General features: G+C 38.2%; 2 protein-coding genes and 1 long non-coding RNA gene across 4 annotated transcripts in view; 1 reads left to right on the top strand and 2 right to left on the bottom strand.

The window, feature by feature from the left end:
* Positions 1-5,272, top strand: part of LOC107725599 (interferon regulatory factor 6-like) — a 9,685-nt gene extending 4,413 nt beyond the window's left edge. For both annotated transcript variants that reach the window (XM_016534920.1, XM_016534919.1), the window contains exons 4-10: positions 625-811; positions 1,037-1,062; positions 1,195-1,222; positions 1,311-1,751; positions 2,641-3,030; positions 3,605-3,723; positions 4,752-5,272. In XM_016534920.1, coding sequence (XP_016390406.1) covers positions 625-811; positions 1,037-1,062; positions 1,195-1,222; positions 1,311-1,751; positions 2,641-3,030; positions 3,605-3,723; positions 4,752-4,940 — 1,380 coding nt within the window. In that variant the 3' untranslated portion in view covers positions 4,941-5,272. The remainder of the gene's footprint in view (positions 1-624; positions 812-1,036; positions 1,063-1,194; positions 1,223-1,310; positions 1,752-2,640; positions 3,031-3,604; positions 3,724-4,751) is intronic.
* A 2,690-nt stretch (positions 5,273-7,962) lies between these two features.
* Positions 7,963-10,360, bottom strand: LOC107725601 (uncharacterized). The gene is made up of 3 exons (XR_001638142.1): positions 10,325-10,360; positions 9,665-9,757; positions 7,963-8,770 (listed from the first exon to the last, which is right to left on the bottom strand). It is a non-coding gene; the product is annotated as an uncharacterized LOC107725601 (long non-coding RNA).
* A 435-nt stretch (positions 10,361-10,795) lies between these two features.
* The window catches only part of LOC107725598 (transportin-3), a 15,738-nt gene continuing 12,974 nt past the window's right edge, over positions 10,796-13,559 (bottom strand). The window contains exons 18-20 of the mRNA XM_016534918.1: positions 12,916-13,010; positions 11,156-11,312; positions 10,796-11,063 (exon numbers count right to left, since the gene is read on the bottom strand). Coding sequence (XP_016390404.1) covers positions 10,875-11,063; positions 11,156-11,312; positions 12,916-13,010 — 441 coding nt within the window. The 3' untranslated portion in view covers positions 10,796-10,874. The remainder of the gene's footprint in view (positions 11,064-11,155; positions 11,313-12,915; positions 13,011-13,559) is intronic.

Here is a 13,559-nt window from a genome sequence, read left to right as displayed (position 1 = left end):
GTTTTTTTTTGGGGGGGGGGGGGGTTGGGGTTTGGAGTTTCAGAGTACTGAAACACCAAGTAGTTTCACTCTTCAGCATTTAATTATTCAAATAACAGAAAATGATTGGAAAACAAATCACTGTTTTGTAGAACACTGAGCCATTAAATGTCTGCATTTACAAGTTCTAGTAATGTGTTACTTGGATCATCTTTTTAGTACTTTTGCAACCAGCTTTGGAGAACTAAAAATGGAGTTTCAATTCCACTTGACTTCACTGTGGCAAGATTTTAGGGGAAGTCAAGAAAAGTTTAGAACCATGAGCTTAAAGACTTTGCGAATTCAAAATTAGTTTTGTGACTGTAAGAACTCCAAGGAGGCATTTTTAAGCAAGTGTATTTTGACAGACTTCACATTTGCTTTAAAATGTAGTTTTTCGTTTTCAACAAAACACATCAAAAATATTGACGACTTATCCTGCACTACATTTTTTCCCAATCAAATACTAGAATAGGAAAGTCTTGCCCCCTAATTATACTTCAAATCAACTGTGACATAAAAGCTCATTGTCTGTTTAAAAAATAAAGGGACAAGTCATGTGTCTAGATATTTCCCACAAGCATGTTTTCTCCTTTTGCTCTACAGGCTTGGGCTCTGGAAACAGGCAAGTACCAGGAAGGAGTAGATGAGCCAGATCCAGCCAAATGGAAGGCCAACCTCCGCTGTGCCCTAAACAAAAGCCGAGAGTTCGGACTCCACTACGATGGCACTAAGGACACCCCCGTCCAGCCTTATAAGATCTATGAGGTGTGCGACCAGTCAGTCAATGGAGGTAAGGACCAGGAACGCATGCCTACAAACCAGTAACATGGTATACTTGCTGAAACAACACTGTTTGCTCATAAGATCTCAATTGGTTCGCTCAGATTATTCAATTTGTCCCACCACAACTTCTTGTTTAAGTAGGAAATATCCACACAGGAATGAAACCATAGAAGTCTTTAAGGATTAAAAGATGGACAAGCCAATAAATCATCTCTTCTTTTGTTGATTTTAGATGCTGGAGACGATGAGGAAGAGGAGGTAAGTTCTGAAGAGCATAGAGCGTAGAAGAATAGCTTGAATAACTGCAAGTTGAAATAAATAAATAGTAAAATCAACACAATTTTTGCCATTGTCTTCATATAGTAATTGAATTATTGTTTTGCATTTCAGCTGCAAAACTTTGTCAAACTCTCCATTGGTAAGATTTCGAAGTGGATGTTGTTTAGAATAAATGACTATTGATAATCTATATATACAGTAATTCTTTTTTGCATGGTGCTTAACAGACACTTCCAGCTACCCAGCATATCCTCCTAGAGTTGACGTTCTGTTCACCTCTTCTATTGCTGACGGCTATAATCCCACCCACCATAACCCTCCAATGAACCTCTTAGGAGAAGTTGTCCATAATAACCCCAGTGGAGGTGCTCCTATGACCTCTCACCTCTCCCAGCCTAGCACTGGACCTTCGGCTGGTTCTTTGACTGAATTTCCCAGTCACAGTGCTATCAAAGTTGAGCAGACGCCATATCCCATTCATGGCGGGGGACTTCCAAACGGAATGGGGACTGGAGTCATACCGCCTCCTGGTCTTCAAGATGTAGTCACTCATTCTGTAGGCCCTCCAGCCATAGTGGACAGCCCAATGCAAGAGGTGCCAGCTCAAGCGGAGAACCAGGTTCATCCCTGCATCTCAGAGTTGCTGAGCAGTCCGCACATGTTACCCTGTAAGCCTCTAATGCCTTGTTCTTCTGGATTAATGTTGCAGTTTATGATGAAGACATACCTAAATTGCAGAAAAAACCTAGTCCCGCCCGTTCACTTTGAGTAATGCTGATGTTAAATGACTTTGCAAGAGGTGTGTATAGAGCCACTACAAACATATATAATGCACACCTTAACTGTATTATGAAATTATGAAAATTTCAGTTGTTAGACTGGTAATCTGTTATTAAAGAAAATTTGAGGTCTGTCATCATTCATTCACTCTTTTGTAATTCCATAGACCACAAAAGGAGAACGTTAGGCTGGACGTTAATGCTGCTCTTTTCCATACAATGAAAGTAAATGGTGACCAAAACTCCCCCAAAAAACCTTCAAAGTTATAAAAAAAAAAAAAAAGCACCATAAAATTATCACAAGATTTGTCCAAATGACTTCTGCACCGAATTTCAAGTCTTAAGAAATCATATAATAGAATTCAAATGTCAGTTATGCTATTTGAATATGCGCTTTTGCAAATTCGACACATCATGCTCCGTTACAAGAACCATTGATATTTGACATAATTGACATCTGCCATAATTGATGTCAAAACTAGCCTAACATGTCTTGATACACCAGATACAAAAAGGTGAGTGGAATTTGAGAGCTGTCGAGAACATTTTCAGTGATCAATATAAATTTATATTTGTTTCTCACACAAACTTATTGTATAACTACAGAAGTCTTGTATGGGCCACTTTTATAATGACTTGGGTATCACTTTATCACCATTCACTTTCATTGTATGGAAAATAGAAGCATCGACATTGTACGAAACATCTCTTTTTGAAACGACCAAGAAACAATGGTGAGTAAATGACAATAAAATGTTCCTTGTTTTCTCTTCTCTAGTGACTGATCTGGATATCAAGTTCCAGTACAGGGGTCGGACAGCTGGTTCATTGACCGTCAGTAACCCTCAGGGTTGTAGACTTTACTACGGTAACCTGGCGCCCACACCAGAGCAAGTAGAGCTGTTCGGTCCAGTAACACTGCAGCAGGTACTGTTCCCAGGAACTGCTGAGCTCCAGAACGAGAAGCAGAGGTTCTATACCGATCATCTGCTGGATGTGATGGACCGAGGGCTGATTTTGGAGATCAGGGGACAAGATATCTACGCCATCAGGCTGTGCCAGTGTAAAGTGTTCTGGTCTGGGCCAGGTGTGCCCGAGCAGGGTCCGCCCAATCCAATGGAAAGAGAAATGAAGATCAGGGTCTTCAGTCTGAACAACTTCCTTCAGTGTAAGATGAATCAGTCTTGCATTTCAATAATTACAAGCTAATTTATTGTGACTGCATTAGAGCACTGACAAACAATTGAGCACATATGAGACTGGATTGGGATTCATAACTGGCAACCCCTGGATTTTCTTTTAGTCTCAAGTTTCTGAGTTTGGAAGAATGGTTTTATTTACACATTTATGCATTTTATGTACTGTTAATGAAGAACAGCTTTAAAACTTGACAGAAATGTAACTGATTTATGAGGTGACCAAACGTTCACATCCATTCTCTATGGCAGCGCAACAATGTTAAAATACATAGACCACCAATTAAACACCCTTTGCTCTTTATTTTATTCTGTTAATTCTACAGAAGCTTCCTGTCTTTTCTGGGAAGTGAAAAAGAGAAAATACAAAATTGCCCAACACATCCATTTTATTATGCGTATATATAAAAAACACTTCCGAACTCGCATGCAGGAATTTTCTCAAGAGATGTCAAATGTGCATATGACGGGCTGGGATCATTTTGTAGATTTGCTATGCAAAAGATTCAGTCTAACAAAATGGCTATTTTGTTTTTTTCTTCTCAGGTCTCATTTTGTATCAGAAAGGAGAGACGCCCACTCCACCACCCTTTGAGATCTACTTCTGCTTCGGTGAGGACTGGCCAGACAGGAAGCCCAAGGAGAAAAAGCTCATCATTGTCCAGGTTTGGAGATGAAATCCATGTTAATTGGTTTACTTCAGAGTGCAAAGACTCTATTTAGTTGTTTATGGTATACAAGGCTGTGCTACATCACTAAATCAAGTTGTTAGCAATGACTCGCAATGTTAAATTCACAACAACTAGGTGAACTGGTGTCATGTCAGATATGTTATTAGTGTATTTGAGCAATTCGGCATCCAGAACCTGAGCTGTTTTATGATGTAGCATTCTTTAAACCTAGCAAACCATACCATAATGTGTTGTTAGCAACGATGCACAAGCAATAACTAGGTGAACAGGTGTTTGCCATTATAGCCGTTACTATTTAGTGCATTTTAGCCAATCAGGATCCAGAACCAGAGCTATTTTTTTTAACATTCTTCACAACTAGCAAATCATGCTATATTGCTAAATTCCATTGTTAGCAACAATGCACAGTTATAACCAGGCGAATGGATGTTTGATGTCAAACTGTATAGTGTATTATAGCCAATCAGTACCCAGAAACAGTTTCATAATGTAATGTTCGTCAAAGCCAACAAAACCATGCTAAATTGCGTTGTTAGCACCGATGCATAGATATAACTAGGCAAACAGGTGTTTAGTGTCGAATGTTACTATATAGTGTATTTTAACCAATCAGCATCCAGAACCAGAGCTAGATTTTATATATATAGCAAACCATGTGGTGTTAGCAATCATGTGCAGCATTGTATTCACAATATATCTGCTATAACTAGGTGCGCAAACTTTTTTCAAGTCACAGCTGTTGTTATATAATGTATATTAGGACCATTCTTATATTAGCGTTCTTTACCATATTGATAAATTGTGTTCTCAATATAGCACAACTATAACTAGATGAACAGATGTTGTATTTTAGCCAATAAGCATCCAGAACTAAACTTATTTCAAAATTTAACTTTTTTCAAACCTAGCATAGATTGCTTTAGCAAAATAAACTTGGTTTAATTATAAACAGCATCTGCTAAATCTACTAAAAACCTGCAATTTTTTTTTTCTTTATCTAGGTTGTTCCAGTTGTTGCAAGAATCCTTACCGAGATGTTTTCAGGCGAGCTTTCGTGGTCGACAGACAGCATTCGGTTGCAGATCTCCAACCCTGACTTAAAAGACCAAACGGTGGAGCAGTTCAAAGAGCTCCACAGACTTTTGCAGAGTCAAAACACGCACCACACCTGGGCTCAAAACATCCACTAACTGAAAGAGGAACCAATTTTTTCCTTCACCAACGCCATCTTGCTAATTGCCTGCTCAGAATTGGAGGTCCTTTTGAACACTGGAATATATAGGTGCCCTCTCTGATGCCATACTGAAAACATTTCCATTGGAGACCATACTTGACATTTCTTTCTTTTGTCTTCATGTAAACTTGTCTTTTAAAATGTTATGTTTCAATAAATACCATTGCAGTATTTTAAATGGTTGCTGGCATGATCAGGTTACCACAGTATGATTCATCCCATGAATGTTTGAGCAACGTTAGTACAACTCTGACCCTGAACTAAGCTGTCACTCAGATTTAAGACTCGTATTTCATGCAAGTCCTTTGCAAACATTACGAGAGCAGGTGGATAATATCTGCTGACCTCATCCTATAGGGTCCGTGCCAGTAACACGAACCTGTTGAACTTGAACGGATATGACTACTGACTTAACCACATAACGTTCACTCAGCAAATGGGACACGGGAGGGGTGACCTGAGGGTTTACACGTGCAATTGTGAGTAACACATGATTGTAGGGCCTTCGAAAATCTCAGACAATAGAGGAGGGTTCGATTTACTCTGACTCAGAAAACCAGACCTAAAGGACCCATGTAAGTTTCTTAAAATGAAACCTGGTCAAACAGGTTCTGAGAGCTGCAGAAAGAGAATACAAGTCACTTCTCAAACACACGAGTGCATCTGAAATGATACTCGAGACAAAGATTAGTTTGTTCCTCACAATGTTGGTTTTATTTGTTCACACAATCGGCCGAAGACGATCTCTGCATCTCGAGATGTGCCAATAGGGTGAGAAAACAAAAAAAAAGCCCCTGCCAGTCAGTCCACTCCATAATTTACAGCATAACCTGTACGGATAAAATCCCAGCCAACTTTTAAAAAGATCAAGGGTGACGCCAACTCTCCCTTCGCAAATGTCCCACAGGCGCAGACTGCTGCTGCTGTGACAATCTTTAGTTTGGTAATCATTTTATGGCACTGGCAGCAAAGCCATAACTTGATCAATAAACACACGTCCATGAAAATAAATCTCCATTTTTGTTTTTAAAAACGTACAAGTCTCTCTTTTTTAACGATGCATTATGATTTGCAACCAGGCACATCCTTATTTGTCGTTGGTTTTTGATGGACCCCCAGAAATCTGACCGATGCAGACGTTCATCCATGTTTTGAAATGGGTGTATGTATTTCAGTGTCCATTCGACGGCCCCCCTCCCACAAGACGACGGTGTCTCTTCCGAAATATCCCCCCCTTCTCTCTCTGTGGCTGGCAATTCAGAAGCGCCAGATTGTCATAGCAAAGTCAGAATTACCTCCTCTCCTAGGTTCATGAAACGGTCGTCCATAAAATGCATTGCTGTTCTGTTGTAAGTAATCTTAAAGATTCCTAAATGCATCTACTTTCGGAAGGCCAAATAAAGTGCTTTTGCTTTCGCACTGAATCACACAGCGTCTCCCTGACATGGCTTTATCAACACTACTGCTGTTCCTGAAACCACGCTTTCTTTCTTTGCGTGCACATTTGGGCGGTGTTATGCAAATCTTCCCACATTGTGACGTAGGTATGTGGGGGCGTGTTAGAACGAGCTGTTTTAGGTAGGTGTGGCTGACTCTTAACTTTTATAAAGAATATCTCTTTGGATTTGAGACTTTAGTCTTTGCAATTTTACAGATCTTCTTTATGCACCAAGAGCTTGTAACACTCCAAAGAGAAAGGAAAAATTGAAATCGCATCATATGACCCCTTTAAGTCACAACTGTTATTATATAATGCATTTTAGGACCAGTGCTGTTTTTTTTATAATTTAGCACTCTTTAGACTTAGCAAATCATGTTACATTGCTAAATTGTGTTAGCAAGAACATTTTGTTCATAATATAGCACTAATATTACTAGATGAACAGATGTTGTATTTTAGCCAATCAGCATCCAGAGCTAGAGTTGTTTTATAATTTAGCGTTTATCAAAACTAGCATAGATTGCTTTAGCGAAATAAACTTGGCTTAATAATAGACAGCCATCTGCTGATACTAAAACTTGCCGTTTTTTCTTTATCTAGGTTGTTCCAGTTGTTGCAAGAATCATTACCGAGATGTTTTCAGGCGAGCTTTCGTGGTCCACAGACAGCATTCGGTTGCAGATCTCCAACCCTGACCTGAAAGACCAAACGGTGGAGCAGTTCAAAGAGCTCCACAGACTGTTGCAAAGTCAAAACGCGCACCTCACCTGGGCTCAAAACATCCACTAACTGAAAGAGGAGCCCATTTTTTCATCAGCAACACCATCTTGTTCATTGCCTGCTCAGAATTGGAGGTCCTGTGGAACACTGGAATATATAGGTGCCCTCACTGATGCCATACTGAAAACATTTCCATTGGAGACCAAACTTGACATTTCTTTTCCCACGTTTTTTTGTCTTCATGTAAACTTGTCTTTTAAAATGTTATGTTTCAATAAATACCATTGCAGTATTTTAAATGGTTGCTGGCATGATCAGGTTACCACAGTATGATTCGTCCCATGAGCAACCTTAGTACAACGCCGACCCTGTAAAACCCTGAAATAAGCTATTACTCATAGATTTAAGACTCATATTTAATGCAAGTTCTTTGCAAACATTACCAGAGCAGGTGGATAATATCTGCTGACCTCATCCGATAGGGTCCCTGCCAGTAACACGAATCTGTCGAACTTGAACGGATATGACTACGTACTTTGACTACATAAAGTTCATTCAGCAAATTGGATGCGGGAGGGGTGGCCTGAGGGTTTACTTGCGCAATTGAGAAACGCATGATTGTAGGGCCTTCGAAAAATTCAGACAATAGAGGAGGGTTCGATTTACTCTATGACTCAGAAAACGAGACCTAAAGGACCCATGTAACTTTCTTAAAATGAAACCTGGTCAAACAGGTTCTGAGAGCTGCAGAAAGAGAATACAAGTCACTTCTCAAACACACGAGTGCATCTGAAATGATACTCGAGACAAAGATTAGTTTGTTCCTCACAATGTTGGTTTTATTTGTTCACACAATCGGCCGAAGACGATCTCTGCATCTCGAGATGTGCCAATAGGGTGAGAAAACAAAAAAAAAGCCCCTGCCAGTCAGTCCACTCCATAATTTACAGCATAACCTGTACGGATAAAATCCCAGCCAACTTTTAAAAAGATCAAGGGTGACGCCAACTCTCCCAAGATTCTCCCTTTCCAAATGTCCCACAGGCGCAGGCTGCTGCTGTGACGATCTTTAATTTGGTAGTCGTTTTTATGGCACTGGCAGCAAAGCCATATCTTGATCTCTAAACACGTCCATGAAAATAAATCTCCATTTGTTTTTAAAAACTTACAAGTCTCTCTTTTTTTAATGATGCATTATGATTTGCAACCAGGCACATCCTTATTTGTCGTTGGTTTTTGATGGACCCCCAGAAATCTGACCGATGCAGACGTTCATCCATGTTTTGAAATGGGTGTATGTATTTCAGTGTCCATTCGACGGCCCCCCTCCCACAAGACGACGGTGTCCCTTCCGAAATATCCCCCCCTTCTCTCTGTGCGGCTGGCATCAGTGTGCTCATAGAGGTAAAAGGGAGGGATGGGGCTGCAGTCTTTTGACACCCACAAGGCAATTTGCTTTTCCTGAAACCCTGCCATTCCAAAGCTCCAATTCAATTGGTCGGCTTTCCCATTTTGCCAAGTCCCACCGATCCTTCATGCAAGAGTACCCTTTAGTTTCTCAACAGTGGTCATCATGGCTACCTTTGCCACTTCCTCCAAATGTTAGCAAAACAAAAAAATCTGACCTGCAGAGGGCGAGAGAGAACGTTTTATAATGCTGAAACATGTTTGACCATGAATTTCCAGTCATTTGTGACTAAAAAAAAAGAGATGTTTTCTGACAACATCTAAGTTAATGTAAACTTAATCTGCTTATGACGTGATACAATTACATTTTTCACAAAATCGTGATTCAGCACAGGTAAAAAATGTGGGGTGGGGTGGGGGGGGGAGACTGGATTTGACTTGATAATGCAATTGTATAAATGCTTTTTCTTTTTTTATCAACATTTTGTAAACACTCCAGCTCCAGAAATTATAATAAAATAATAAATATTTTATATTTATTATACATTTATATTATTATATTTTGTTATATATTATAACATTTTATAATAAAAAAACTCAATATTTAAAAGAAATAAAACTTTAAATCTTTACTATATTAAGATACTGTACTACAAAATTTGTATAATAATTATTACATATATAATATAGTTCCATTTAAAATAAATTAACACAAATGTATTACAACAAATATAAAAAGCAAAAAATACAATATTTAAATTAATTACTTTGATTATATGAATTAATAATTACATTAGCCTACATAAATTGAAAACTTAAATCTTCAACATTATTTTAATATCAAGAGTATATATTAATATATTGCAATATACGATACTACATCTTACATATGTAATATAAAGTAATATATAGTATAACGTTCATTTTAAAATGATTTAAGAACACCGATTAAGACAAATATAAAGAAAGCAAAAAATACATTTTAAATGAATTCATCTGAGTATTTGAATTAAAATAATTTCATTATTAAATAAACTTCATTCACTGAGGATTAAGTTTCCATGTTATGCACAATAACATTACAAATGTAGTGTTCAATATGCTTGTGTTACCTGGTCTTGCAGCATCAGCAGGCAAAAGACAGCTATCGGTACAGCCTGGTGAACTCTCTTATCGCCCAACAAACCTGTTTACATTCCTCTGCACTGGGGTGACAGATTGATAGATAGATGGAGAAACAGAGAGAGCAAATTAGCATCACTCTTCAACTAATAAACAATAAGCTGCTCCATTATTACTAATCACAGGTCAATTTACAAACACGCCGAAAGCATGGGCGAACAACACATCGATGCTGCATCAATCAGTCTGGCATGGTTTGGACTTTCCATGCAAGCCTGCGACTCATTCTGCATTGTCAGAATATGTATCTGGCATCTGTGCACAACACCACGCTGGGAGCCTCCTCGTTCCTCAGGTCAAGACTTGCTGAAGTATGAGATACTTCACCCTCTTGGACGACTGGTTATGGGAACTTGTTTATGCATGCCGTGCTGAGCTAACCACAAGGAGAACTAAACGTGCACCAACTTGCAATACCTCAAAAGACAAATGTTGCCTGTAATCTACACTGATGAGCACTATATTACTTTTTATTGTAGGCAAAAGCACTTTTAATTAAGGAACAGGCCAATTTCCTCGGGAGTGTAATGAAATTATCTGATGTTCACGGCCTTCTTTGAAGACTCAGGTGACGGCGGGCACAAGCTCACCTCGTGACCTGCTTATGGAAGTCGGTGAGCTGCTAACGTGGTTTTGCGCAGCTCATCAGTGAACAACGGCTCTGTGTAGTTAATGCTGCACAGTGTGAAAGCCCGCAGGTGATGGAGATTTACCACTGATTACAGAACGGCTTTACTGACAAGATGCGCATTAAATATCGCATGCGATTTATCGTGCAGCCCTAGTCTATATGTATTCTTCAAATGCAAGCAAATTTTACACAAGAGTCTTACCCTCTACAATGCGAATAAATCACTTGCATATACATCTAAATTCTAATGCTAGGTGACTACATAATGTCTATTGTTAGCCATTGGTTAATAATTGTTAGATTTCAATGGGCTAGTGTTTGGGTTAAAGGCGAAGAAGTTGTTCAGCACAGATTTTCGTACAGTAAAAAGCTGTACGAAGAGTCTGACACGTAAAAAAAAAAAAAAAAAAAAAAAAAAGTACTAGCCAATGGCAAATCTATTGCCAAGGTGTGCAGAGGGTTGCAATGCATAAAAGTAAATCTGTATTTGAGGGACATTCAAAAAGTGTTCAAAAAGAGTACAAACATACCGGCCGATCAAAGACCATGATCTCCCAGAGTACCTCCGCCACATCAGGCAGAGTGTAAGGCGGCAGGCAGAAACAGCAGGTGTTGATCAGCTGAGTCACTAGCTGCTGCCCATGCTGCTCCATCACCTGGCCAATCAGACGCTTTCGAATCTCAAAGTCATCCTCATGCTGAAAGACAAGAAAAAACGTTTTATGCAATGACTGAACAGGAATGAAAGTCTTTCGATTGGTTGGTTTAGTTTGATCATCATGCCGCTTACGTCATTGGTGACCCCGGTGTGAATGAGGTCTCTGACGAACTTCATGACGCTGCAGTTGGCATCTCGATGGTCCAGGGTGGTGGCAGCGATGGCACATTGGATAATGTGGACGATAATAGTGCTGCTCAGCAACGTGACCGGACTACGCTGGACAAACCTGAAATAATGAAAGAAAATAGCTTGTCTTAATTCGTGGTCGACCGATATTGTTTTTTTGACAGCCGATGCGATATCTTGGAAAGCAGGGTGGCCAATATAAAGCCGATATACCTGCTTATGGAAGTCGGTGAGCTGCTTGTGTGTGACGGTTAGAGCGCCTCCTGCTGTTTCTTTTGGAAGACCCTTCAGTGTGGTTTCCAGCCAGCGGCAAAACGTCTACAGACACAGAGACAGCCACAACATGTGACAATTGACATCACAGCCTAATTTACGAAAGGAAAATGATACTGAAAGATCTCTGAAATGTATTTAAAAGGCTAGAGACAGGAATAGTAAATAAATGTTTCAAAATCTTTAGTAAAACACTGGTTATCACATTAAAAATAAAATAATAAAACTAGATAAACAAGTTTGTCAAGACAAACTTTGAAGTTGGCATGAGAAAGCTAGGCCATAAAGTTTTAAAAAGTAAACATTTAAAAAAGTTTTAAAAGTTTGGTGGTTTTCAGTTTGAAATAGTTTGAAGTTTACAATAGTTTTAAAGATTCGAGTTTGAATGTTTTGAAGGCAATAAAGTCATTAGAAAAACAAATGATAGATAAGAAATGTTAGAATGGAAGTTTAAATGGGTTCATATGGACAAAATAATATAATAAAATTTGAAAAAAATATTAAATTGAAAAAAAATTTAATATTTTAAATTATTTTTATAGTATTCATTTCTTATTTATTCTCATCTCATTATTATATTATTTTATCCCCAATTGTTGGGGTGTTGTAAGAAAAACATGGATCAATTTTAAATAGGATGGGAAAAGAGGTTATCTTAATAATAAAAAAAAAAAATTAAAATACCTCATATCTGTAAAATGTCTATATTAGGGCTGCACGATAAATCGCATGCGATATTTAATGCGCATCTGAATCATATATTTCTTTTTTTAAATAAAGCCAAGGTAACACTCATTTTACATACAGCACAGTGAAAATGACATGAATATGACAGTGGGCAAATGCATAAAGCGCAGCGTAATTTGAAATCACAAATTTAATGTTTAAAGCATTCAATTCGCACGGACCGAAAGTCACGCAGAGAACACGATCATGCAGGTCACATGCACACTTCACAAGATCTCACTTGATTCGACAAAGTTTGCAAGGTTTGTGAAATAAAATTTTCATTAGCCATTCAAAGATTTGTTTAAATGATGTAAATGCGCATTTGCTGAATGCTGACGGCAAACGAGAAAGTATTATAATTAATTAGACAGACTTCTATCCGTATTAGACAGAACTGTTAACGACGACGGCGAACAAGAGGGAGAATGTGAGCACTGTGTTCATGTGCTGCCGCTCTCAGCGCCATCAAAATAAAAGTCTGTCGCGCCGTCAAAATAAAAGTCCCGCCTCGAACGAATCGGCCAAACAGAAAAACTTATCGGCCGATGCCGATATTTGAAAAATGCCAAATATCGGCCGATATATTGGCCTTGGCGATATATCGGTCGACCACTAGTCTTAATGAATGTTATTTTTGTGTGGCAAGTCACTTATTTGGAGCTTGTTTTTCTAACACTATTGCAGAAGCACAGAACTGGTACCTTGTGACGAGTCGAAAAAGATCGTCCACTGTGTCGGGGTGATTGCGCAGTCCATTAGGATGCTCTAACAGCTGGAAGGTCGGCATACAGAGAGCCTGTTAGAGGGAAAGATGCAGCTACTGATCAATAACTCTTAGTTCCTCATTAATATTAATAATTCATTGCAGTACAAGATTAAAATGAAATCACTTTTTATGAGAACACCCGAGAACAGCCTTTCAAAAATCGTTAAAAAAAAAAAAAAATTCTGTATTAACGTTGGCTTCATAACATTGGTTTTGAAAAACTTTTATACCATTTTCAAGTTTAATATAAACTGTCATTTTAAATTTACCAATCTTTGCCACTATCCTTCAAACCACTAGGTTTACCCATTTATCAGTAAGCAGTTATTAATCATTTAAAATAATAATTTAGTCATCTTTCATACATTCTAGCAAGTCAGAATGTCATTTCATTTTTACATAAATATATCTGTAACGCTGAATGATGATGGAATGTTATTTTAACATTTTATTTTCACAAGTTATTTGAAACCTTAAAACACATTTAACTGGCATTTAATATGCTTTATATATATATATTTTTTTTTTTATATATATATATATATATATATATATATATAAAACACTTGATGCAGACAC

This window comes from Sinocyclocheilus rhinocerous, unplaced genomic scaffold (assembly GCF_001515625.1).
Source record: "Sinocyclocheilus rhinocerous isolate Xijiao unplaced genomic scaffold, SAMN03320098_v1.1 scaffold153, whole genome shotgun sequence".
Lineage (NCBI taxonomy): Eukaryota > Metazoa > Chordata > Actinopteri > Cypriniformes > Cyprinidae > Sinocyclocheilus > Sinocyclocheilus rhinocerous.
The sequence above is the reverse complement of the archived record's forward strand: the minus strand, read 5'-3'. Positions and strand labels throughout refer to the sequence as shown.